General features: G+C 40.1%; 1 protein-coding gene across 1 annotated transcript; it reads right to left on the bottom strand.

Moving 5' to 3' along the window:
• Positions 1–89: 89 nt before the first annotated feature.
• Positions 90–8,265, bottom strand: shda (Src homology 2 domain containing transforming protein D, a). Its single transcript, XM_037747285.1, has 8 exons — positions 8,076–8,265; positions 4,912–5,161; positions 4,629–4,730; positions 3,983–4,145; positions 3,572–3,829; positions 2,825–2,990; positions 1,892–2,011; positions 90–851 (listed from the first exon to the last, which is right to left on the bottom strand). Exons 2-8 carry the CDS (start codon positions 5,155–5,157, stop codon positions 665–667), a joined length of 1,242 nt encoding a protein of 413 aa, XP_037603213.1. The 5' UTR covers positions 5,158–5,161; positions 8,076–8,265; the 3' UTR covers positions 90–664.
• Between the last annotated feature and the right edge of the window lie 1,686 nt (positions 8,266–9,951).

Here is a 9,951-nt window from a genome sequence, read left to right as displayed (position 1 = left end):
TTTTACCTCGCAGAACGAGGGGGTTGCTGGTCTACCGCTGCCTCCATCGGTTACTTTGTTTGTGTTACTTTGTGACTTTGGTTATTTTGAATTTACCAAAGTCATACAGTCTGTCTAATGGTAAGGTAAAACGGCGTAAATATTGTAAATATAGCGTACACTTTAACTACTTTTAGGTGGCTAAAATATGTTTTGCTTCCGGCCCCGTCCACAGCTATACACTGCTTTGCTTCCATGCCGTAACTCCTGTCTGTTTCTCCAAGCTGGGGGCGTGCCGACCATCATCTACTGTAGGTAATACACTGACTATGGATAAGTACCTCATACAACCCCACTTCAAAACTCCCTAACTATCCTTTTCATATCAATGATTGCTGATTTTCAGGAGTCCATGGTATTAAAATAAGGGGGGTTTCAGTGACAATACCAGTTCACAGACGAATATTCATGAGGCACTGAGCTCTCTTATTAAGCTGCCAGTGTAGTTACTGGGGTTTATGGTAAACGGAAAAGATGGCACCAAACAGTCCAATCTCTTGCGGGCAGTTCAGGTAGAATGGCGACGAAAAAGGCATGTAGGAAAATAGGAAGGAGATAGGTAAATATTGAGTATATGTGATATTCAGTAGCACCAGGAGAAAGAGTATATGTGAGTGTGTCAGTGTCAGAGGGTCTGCACTATGACAGGATACAGTAGGGACATATGTTCAGCTCCTCTGATAGGCAGCTTGTGTGTAGTGTAGAAGTGGATGACCTCGGGGATAGTGGAGAAGGGAGGGCTGTTCTCCCCGAGCACATAGCGGCCCTCTGAAGACTGAGTGAACTTCATATGCATGAAGCCCTTACAGCTCCTGACGGAGAGAGAAGGAAGAAGGAAAGATTTGTCTTTGCTTGTTGTTGAGACATTTTACAGAACAAAGATTAAAGTGCATCTATAGGAACCGTAAAGCTGTTTGAGACCACACATTCATAACAAGACAAAAACTCCCTGGTGTCCTGCAGAGAAATGTTGCAACAAGTTAGTAACCCCATCTGGAAGAAACATGTCGAGTTATGTTTCTGAAAACAATTAGGGCCAAAAACTCTTTTCTGTGAAAATGATGAAAGTTGGTCCCATAAATCTGTATAAACTCGGTCTATCATTGTAACACTCCTGGCGGGCTCCACGTCCTAAATCTATCTTCCTATGTACATAGTCTGGTAATTTACAATGTGTCAAACGTTATACTCAAACTATTCCTGCGTTTATTGATTATTTACTTGATTTTGGCTTCACACAAGAGCTTTCAAATTACAGCTCCACCACTCATTGCTTCAAACGAGTACAGACGCGAGGTTCGGAGCAATTCCCAGCATGCAGATGATCACTTGCAAAACAGCTGCTTTCATGTAGATTATTCATACAAGATGCAAATATACTCACAGAGAGGAGAGTGGGGGGATGGGGGAAGGAAAGAGCAACACAGATAAAGCGACTGGGTGGGAAGAGAGAGATAATGGGAAAATGGCGAACAATTAAAAGTTGCCTCAGGGCTCAAGTCTGAGGAGATGCTCTCACCACCCAGAGACCATAACAATAACCAAATGAGGCAAAGATTGGATCAGATAATTTTAGCACAGTACAGTGCAGTACATTGGGGTAGAATTCCCCTTTAAGAGAGGGCAATGATGTTTCAAATTAAGACAGTATGAGGAGGATTTTATTTTTGGGATCCAGCACAGCTTACAATAAAGCGTAAAGAGAAAGCAGTTAAAAAAAGCTGCTACAACTGGCACAGAGATGGGATAAGCCCAGAATGTGCAGTAAATGACTTTAAAAGGACAAATGTGGGACACTAATGATTTGAATCTGAAATGCAGCAGGAGTCAGGGTGTGAATAGGAGTGTCTACCTGAGTGAGAGCGAGTAGTCGTTCCGGCAGCTCTGGCTGTTCCTCACCAGGTAGGAGCTCTCCTTGCACAGCGTCAGTAGACTCTCTGCCTCCGAGCGGCTCAGGGCTCCATGGTACCACCTGCAGGAGGAAACAGAAGAGTTTTACTTAAATCCACGTCGTGTAACTCCTGAACTGTCGTGGTCTTCATCATGTCTCGAACCGTAGTTGCCTCTTTTCTCTATACCTATGCTGCATTTGTGGCTGAAACACACTACGACAATGGCAACAGGCATGGATGAGATTGAGGCATTTGTAGAAGTTGTTTTAAGTCAACAACAATCGGGTTGCGTTTCTCCAAAAGTTGATTCTGAATGTTGATCTGTTGATTCTTCTGAATTGACTTGACTGAATATTAAATTCTGTCCATATCTATAAAGTTGTAAAGCACAAGAGCAGTTTCTTTTCCTTGTAAATGCTAAAATAGTAGACTGACCGTTGCACGTTTCCATTCAGGGGAGTGAATGTGGTGATTAATGTGCAGTGAAATTATGTGCATTCCCTCTATGATGAAACTGTTTTGTTTAAGACTGCTGTATGTAAACAGTAAATGAAGATGATAGAAGCCTAAATGTTACTGCTTTTACTCCAATCATCAGATTTTTAAGCAAAACCACGAAGAGTCATTGTAATAAAGAACGAAGAAAGCCAGGGGACACATATAACTAGATACAACCAAAGGAAATACAACAAAATGAAGAGCTACCGTAATACCTGTATGTGAAATCCCAAAAGAAATTAAACCTGACATTTTTGTTTTGATCAATATCAGACTGTAAAGTAATTTACTCTGAAAGCTCAACTGTCGGGATATAAAACAACCATTAAAATCCAATTGAAATGAGAAAAACACATTTGAAACTCTATCTTTTAACATTACAGATGTCCACTTACACTTGTCTCTCCAGTGGCATGGATGGATCCACTCTCTCTCCGAGGAGAGGAGGAGTGTCACCAACCAGACGGAGTGTAGTTGACTCGGCTGTTGTGCCCGTCTTGGTGAGTCTGGTTTGATCTGTCTGAGCTCGCGAGCGCTCCCTTTCTGCCCCTTCAAACTGAACTATGGACCAGACAGAAAGATACAGTAGGTTAGTTTAAAAAAACACATTCGAGATAGAAATGTATTTACTCAGGCTGTCAATGGATTAAAATATTTAATTGTGATTAATCGCATGATTGTCCATAGTTAATTGTGATTAATCCCAAATTAATAATTTTTATCTGTTCAAAATGTACCTTAAAGTGAGATTTATCAAGTATTTAATACTTTTCTCAACATGGGAGAGGGCAAATATTCTGCTTTACGCTAATGTATGTATATATTTATTATTGGAAATCAATTAACAACACAAAACAATGACAAATATTGTCCAGAAACCCTCACAGGTACTGCATTTAGCCTAAAAAAAGATATGCTCAAATCATAACATGGCAAACTGAAGTCCAACAGACAACAACAGCTGTCAGTGTGTCAGTGTGCTGACTTGACTATGACTCGCTCAAAACTGCATGTGATTATCATAAAGCCCACTACAACCTCTAAACGATCAATTGCGTTAATGTATTAAAGAAATTAGTGGCGTTAAAACAAATTTGTGTTAACTTTGACAGCCCTAGTATATACTGAGAATGCCAGTTTACCTGCTAGAGCTTTAGAGATGTTGTCCTTCTTCCACTCCCAAGGTTGGTCGTATTCATCAGCCGGCCTCTCATCATCCTGAGGCAGCTTGCTCTCCCTGCTGTCTATCTGGAGAAGTCCGCCCTCAAACCTCTGAGTTAGTTGTTGTGCTGCTGGAGCAGCTCGGTGGTAGTGACGAGTCCTCTCCTCATACGGGTTATCGTACAACTGGCCGCCATCTCCACTCCCAGACCTGTTAGTCATCATGCTGTGCTGCAGTTCTGCACGGTAAACAGAGAGAAAATGACTTTTGGCGTAATTTAAAGTCACAAACAGGCAAACAGTGCGACTACGTTGATCAAGCTTTGCCTAAAACTGAAAACATGGAGCCAAAAAAACTGGCATGTGGGAGAGAAAAAGATCTCATAACAAACCTGAGATAATCCGTTGGGCCTCAAAAGGCTCCATGTAGCTGCAGCAATCTGTTGGTGCAGATTTGGGCTCCCAGTTTGGTCTGCCTCTGGGGTCTGGACGGACATCAAATGGATCAGAGTAGTCTGTGTCAGTGTCCGACGCGGCAGGGGCAGAAGGAACCACCTTGGTGGGGAGAGAGAGAAACAAAGAGCATCTCACTAATAAATAAGCTGGAAATATACAGTAACTCTGTGTTTATCTATGTGTGTGTGAGACAAAATTAGTAAACGACTGAGATAGGGCTGTCAAAGTTAACACGATAATAACATGTTAACGCAAATTCATTTTTACGCCACTAATTTCTTTAACGCATTAACCTCTAACCTCAAGATATGTGAATGAAATGGGTTCTATGGGTACCCACGAGTCTCCCCTTTACAGACATGCCCACTTTATGATAATCACATGAGTATTAAATACTTGACAAATCTCCCTTTAAGGTACATTTTGAACAGATGTTTGAATACAAAATGTGTGATTAATCATGATTTAAAATTGTAATCGACTGATAGCCCTAGAATGAAATAAAGAAAAAGCTAAGGATGGGGCGAATAGAGGAGAAATGCCAAGAAAATACAGCAGAACACAAATAAAAACAGTTCTTACGGGTTCCTCTTGAACAGTCACAGGACTCAGGGGGACTTTACAGCAGCCAAACTCCTGAGAGTCCACTTTAATAAGTCTGTGCTTGGGAGACACCACTTTCACCTGGAACAATAACACATGTAAACAAAGCTTTAAATGTTTGAATTTAATGTCGTCAATACTCAATGTCAAAGGGAGATCTAGGAGAAAAGGTATGTTTATTTAGCGAGATACCTGGTATACAATTAAAAAAAAAAAAAAAAAAAACTTTATTTACATGACTGTAAAAACATGCATGTCATACCTCCACACCATTAGGCAGCACTGAACCAAATGCAGGGAAAGAAGGAAGGCTCACTGTGGCACTACAGGGGCTGAAACCACCATTCTGATGCTCCTTATCAGAGTGTTGATACGGGTCCTCGAAATCTAGCTCCTTCTGAGCTCTGTAGGCCCTCAGAATCTCACTCTCGCTGTAATCTGGCCTCGGGGGCTGTGGAGGGTCACGCCTGGCGCCAAAGTTTAGGTAGTCCTTCAGCCACTTTGCCATGGATCTGGGAGTGAAGCAGCAAACAGATAGTTTAGTATAACTAAGAATGATAAAGTGCTGAAATTTACGCACAGAGCATCCTGAGGGACAGACACCACCCAGCTCACTCTCTGTTCAGGTGAAAGGAATCAGGATACAACCTGAGGCACCACAGGCCAGAGAGCATCTCCACTCACAGAGCACCTCTGCTTTCACAACAGCTTCTTCCAAGCTACAATAAGACTGGTGGCAAAGGACGTTAAAGAGGGACACAAATACCCCACACCTCACCTCCATACCATTATTGAAACACAGTACACCTGAACTGAATGGACTGTAATGCTGTGCAATATGATGCCTTCCACTGTGTAATTGTCTGAAATATATTCATTATTTATTTTTTTAAATATTTTTTGAGAGTTACAAGTTCTTTTGACATGGTCATGGAGCATATATATACTGTATATTTGTATTCTGGGGTTATCGTTCTTATGCAAAGGGTAGTTTAGTTTATTTATTGACTACACTGAGGGCGTTTTATATTTTAATAATTTATTTATTTATTGTGTTGAGTTGAATGTGCTACTTATTTTGTACTGTAATTACCTTGTGCCTTTTCTACCTTTTTTATTTTCTTAAAGCTGACTCGGTGTAAACTGCTCAGAATTCCAATGTACTTATTGGTGCAAAAGGCAAATAAAACTCTTGAATCTTGAATTTTGTTTATGTTTACATTAGCATACATGAACTTGGCTTGAGTAAAAAAAAACAACCTAAAAGACAGACCAACCCTGAGGAATAAAAGGTGTTGGCATCAATCAACAGGTCCAGCGACAATAAGATGTCCAGCATCTCATGGTTAACATTGATAAAGTAAAGCAGAGAAAAGGGTTTTGATAACAATGCCAGCTAAAATCAGCAAATCACAGCAACACAATAGCTAGTTATTATCAAGGGGGTAAATTAGGGGGGTTATCATCAATCACCTATATTCATAACAGTAGATTAGAGACAGCATTTCCTTGATCAGCACAAAGCTAAATAGTTGACTACTGTTATGTTATTTATTATAAAAAGTAAAGGGTTAAAGTAGTATACATGATATATTCCATAATTCTACAGTCTGGTACCACTGACTCAGTGTTTACAGTTTTAAAACCTAGATTTCAGAAGTGGTAGACAAAAAAAATGAGTGGCTGGTAGAAATGTTCAGTGACCTGACCTAGGTGAGGAAAAAGGTTAATTTCAGACCCTGATTGGGCGTATTAAGTCTTCTAAGTTTACCAGGCTAATAACCACTATAACGATTTTGTTTACATTAGCATACATGAACTTGGCTTGAGTAAAAATCCCCCTAAAGGACAGACCAACCCTGAGGAATAAAAGGTGCTGGCATCAATCAACAGGTCCAGCGACAATAAGATGTCCAGCATCGCATGGTTAACATTGATAAAGTAAAGCAGAGAAAAGGTTTTGATAACAATGCCAGCTAAAATCAGCAAATCACAGCAACACAATAGCTAGTAAGCATCAGGGGGGTAAATTAGGGGGGTTATCATCAATCACATATTCATAACAGTAGATTAGATACAGCATTTCCTTGATCAGCACAAAGCTAAATAGTTGACTACTGTTATGTTATTTATTATAAAAAGTAAAGGGTTAAAGTAGTATACATGATATATTCCATATTTCTACAGTCTGGTACCACTGACTCAGTGTTTACAGTTTTAAAACCTAGATTTCAAAAGTGGCAGACAAAAGGTAGAAATGTTCAGTGACTTGCCACAGTGGTAGGTGAGGAAAAAGGTGAATTTCAGACCTTGAGTTGGGCGTATTAAGTCTTCTAAGTTTACCAGGCTAATAAACACTATAAGGATTTTTTTGTTTACATTATCATACATGAACTTGGCTTGAGTAAAAATCCCCCTAAAGGACAGACCAACCCTGAGGAATAAAAGGTGCTGGCATCCATCAACAGGTCCAGCAACAATAAGATGTCCAGCATCGCATGGTTAACATTGATAAAGTAAAGCAGAGAAAGGGTTTTGATAACAATGCCAGCTAAAATCAGCACATCACAGCAACACAATAGCTAGTAAGCATCAGGGGGGTAAATTAGGGGGGTTATCATCAATCACATATTCATAACAGTAGATTAGCATTTCCTTGATCAGCACAAAGCTAAATAGTTGACTACTGTTATGTTATTTATTATAAAAAGTAAAGGGTTAAAGTAGTATACATGATATATTCCATAATTCTACTGTCTGGTACCACTGACTCAGTGTTTACAGTTTTAAAACCTAGATTTCAGAAGTGGAAGACAAAAAAAAATGAGTGGCTGGTAGAAATGTTCAGTGACCTGACCTAGGTGAGGAAAAAGATGAATTTCAGACCCTGATTGGGTGTCTTCTAAGTTTACCAGGCTAATAACCACTATAAGGATTTTTTTGTTTACATTATCATACATGAACTTGGCTTGAGTAAAAATCCCCCTAAAGGACAGACCAACCCTGAGGAATAAAAGGTGCTGGCATCAATCAACAGGTCCAGCGACAATAAGATGTCCAGCATCGCATGGTTAACATTGATAAAGTAAAGCAGAGAAAAGGGTTTTGATAACAATGCCAGCTAAAATCAGCAAATCACAGCAACACAATAGCTACTTAGCATCAAATTAGGGGGGTTATCATCAATCACATATTCATAACAGCAGATTAGCATGTCCTTTATCAGCATAAAGCTAAATATTTGACTACTGTTGTGTTATTTATTATAAAAAGTAAAGGGTTAAAGTAGTGTGAGTGGTATTATTGGTGGTAACCGTTCTGTATGTATATGCCAAAAGCTAAGTCAGCTAGCTGGTTAGCAGCTAACTAACGTCTCAACCGTTACGTTAACTGACGTAACTTAACGTTACTTCTTAACGTCCTCACCCTCTTTTCTTTGCATTGACGGCTTTCCGTTCCAGTTATGTCGTTCTTCTTACCATCCGGCGTTTTCGGTTTTTTAACGTTATTTAGGCTTAAAAATAAAACATTGTTATCCGTGAAATCCCGTCCTGCCTCCTCTGAGCCAAGCAGGTCAGGCAGCTAATGGTAGTAGTGATGGGTCGGTCAAGAACGAGTCGGTTCAAAGAGCCGGCTCTTTTAAGTTAACGTTAAGAGCCGGCTCCCGTCCGAGAGACGTTTTTTTTTTTCTTTCTTTAATTAATTCAAGGCAGAATGATAGGACGATCTTCTCCGCGCCACGGGCACTCCATGCACTGACTGTGACTGAAGCTGCATCTCATTTCACGTTTTTTTGTCTCTTTGTCTCCTCGCTCCTCGATCCTCCGGCTGTGACCCAGAAATCGATCTCAGCGCTCCATCTTGAAGGACGTCCCAATTTCTAAAATGCATCCCGAGGATCGAGGATCGAGGATCGAGGATCGAGGAGGCTTGCCGGAGGAGCCATGAGCGAGGATACATCAGTGTATCCTCCACGCCCCCTTATTGGATATCAGTTATTGATTGGATGCTGCGCCGATCGGACTGATCTGATACACGTCAGCATCACTGGAGTTTCATACCGGAGTGAAGACAGATCACAGATTAAAGTTTTCTAGTTTCTTCTGATTCACCATCTAGTTAAAATCTGTGTTAACTGTCGGTGTGAACAACAAACGGACCATTTTGATGGTGAAGTGTGAGTCACGTGAGGCTGATAATTCCTGAGCGTCGGGTTTGATATGAGTTACATCTTTTACATTTTCCCTGAAACATTCAGCCTAATACGTAATTTCTAGTGTCAGAATATCAATAAATACTGACGGTATTAATGAATAAATAATATAAAGATATTTTGCCAGTAGAAATGGTTCCTGGTCCTCTCAGCAGGACTCAGTCCACAGTAGAAATACAGACTGCAGCTGTTATTCATGTGCAGGTGTTTGTTAAACAGGTAACAGGCTACAGAAGGCTAGGCAAGGCCCTGAATGTTGTGTTTATGATATCTGTGCGACCAATCAGGTGATGACAGACAAGGATCATACCATCAAGCAGGGAGGGGTGGGAGTGCGCTGCGCGCTGGCGGTCTACAGGTACAGAGCAGGAAGGAGAGGAGGAGAGAAAGAGAGAGGACTGCGGTGCGCAAATAGCAGAAAAGATGAGTGACAGTCGGAAACGAAGCAGCATGTCAAATTATGGTATTCTGGAAATTACAAGGTTAGTATAATTATATTGAATAATATAAGTGATATATGTGCACACATACTAATCATAGGTCAAAACAGCACTAAATTTGCCTGAATTATAAAAACGCAGAAGTGGTAAAACGAAGAGCCGTTTGGGGAGACAAAAGAACCGGCTCTTCTTGATGAGCTGAGCCAAATGATCTGGCTCACTAAAAAGAGCCTGAATTCCCATCACTAGATGTTAGCTGGACCAGACGAGACGGAGCAGCAGACTGTCTCCTCTCCGACACAACACTAGCTGGCACGGCGAGCTGGCTTAAAGGGGAGGGGGAGATGTGTTTTAGTTGGCCGACATTAAAGCCTCAGATATGTAAAGCATTGCAACTCTGTGTGACTGTTAATATGGAGGACCACAAGAGTCACGTAAATTGTAATAAAGCATTTAATTGATTAATAACTAATTGTACAATTAAAAAAAAATAGCTATGGATACATTTGTTTAGAAATTGATTTATTAATCTATGAATAAATGGACTAAATTACAAAGTAATTCATTATTTTACATTTTAATGGGCAATAAAAATAATTATAAAAATAATTTATAAATTAAATATTAATATATAATTAAATAGATAGAT

Source organism: Sebastes umbrosus, chromosome 16 (assembly GCF_015220745.1).
Source record: "Sebastes umbrosus isolate fSebUmb1 chromosome 16, fSebUmb1.pri, whole genome shotgun sequence".
NCBI classification, from domain to species: domain Eukaryota; kingdom Metazoa; phylum Chordata; class Actinopteri; order Perciformes; family Sebastidae; genus Sebastes; species Sebastes umbrosus.
Note: the sequence above shows the minus strand (reverse complement) of the source record. Positions and strands in the feature narration are given on the sequence as shown.

Excerpts from the sequence above, each read along its gene's own strand:
- shda (XM_037747285.1), bottom strand. The coding sequence starts at position 5,157 with ATGGCAAAGTGGCTGAAGGACTACCTAAACTTTGGCGCCAGGCGTGAC. Across the intron at positions 4,731-4,911 it reads TGCTGCCTAATGGTGTGGAG|GTGAAAGTGGTGTCTCCCAA; the intron begins GTATGACATGCA and ends TTATTGTTCCAG. Across the intron at positions 3,830-3,982 it reads GGCCCAACGGATTATCTCAG|AACTGCAGCACAGCATGATG; the intron begins GTTTGTTATGAG and ends TTTACCGTGCAG.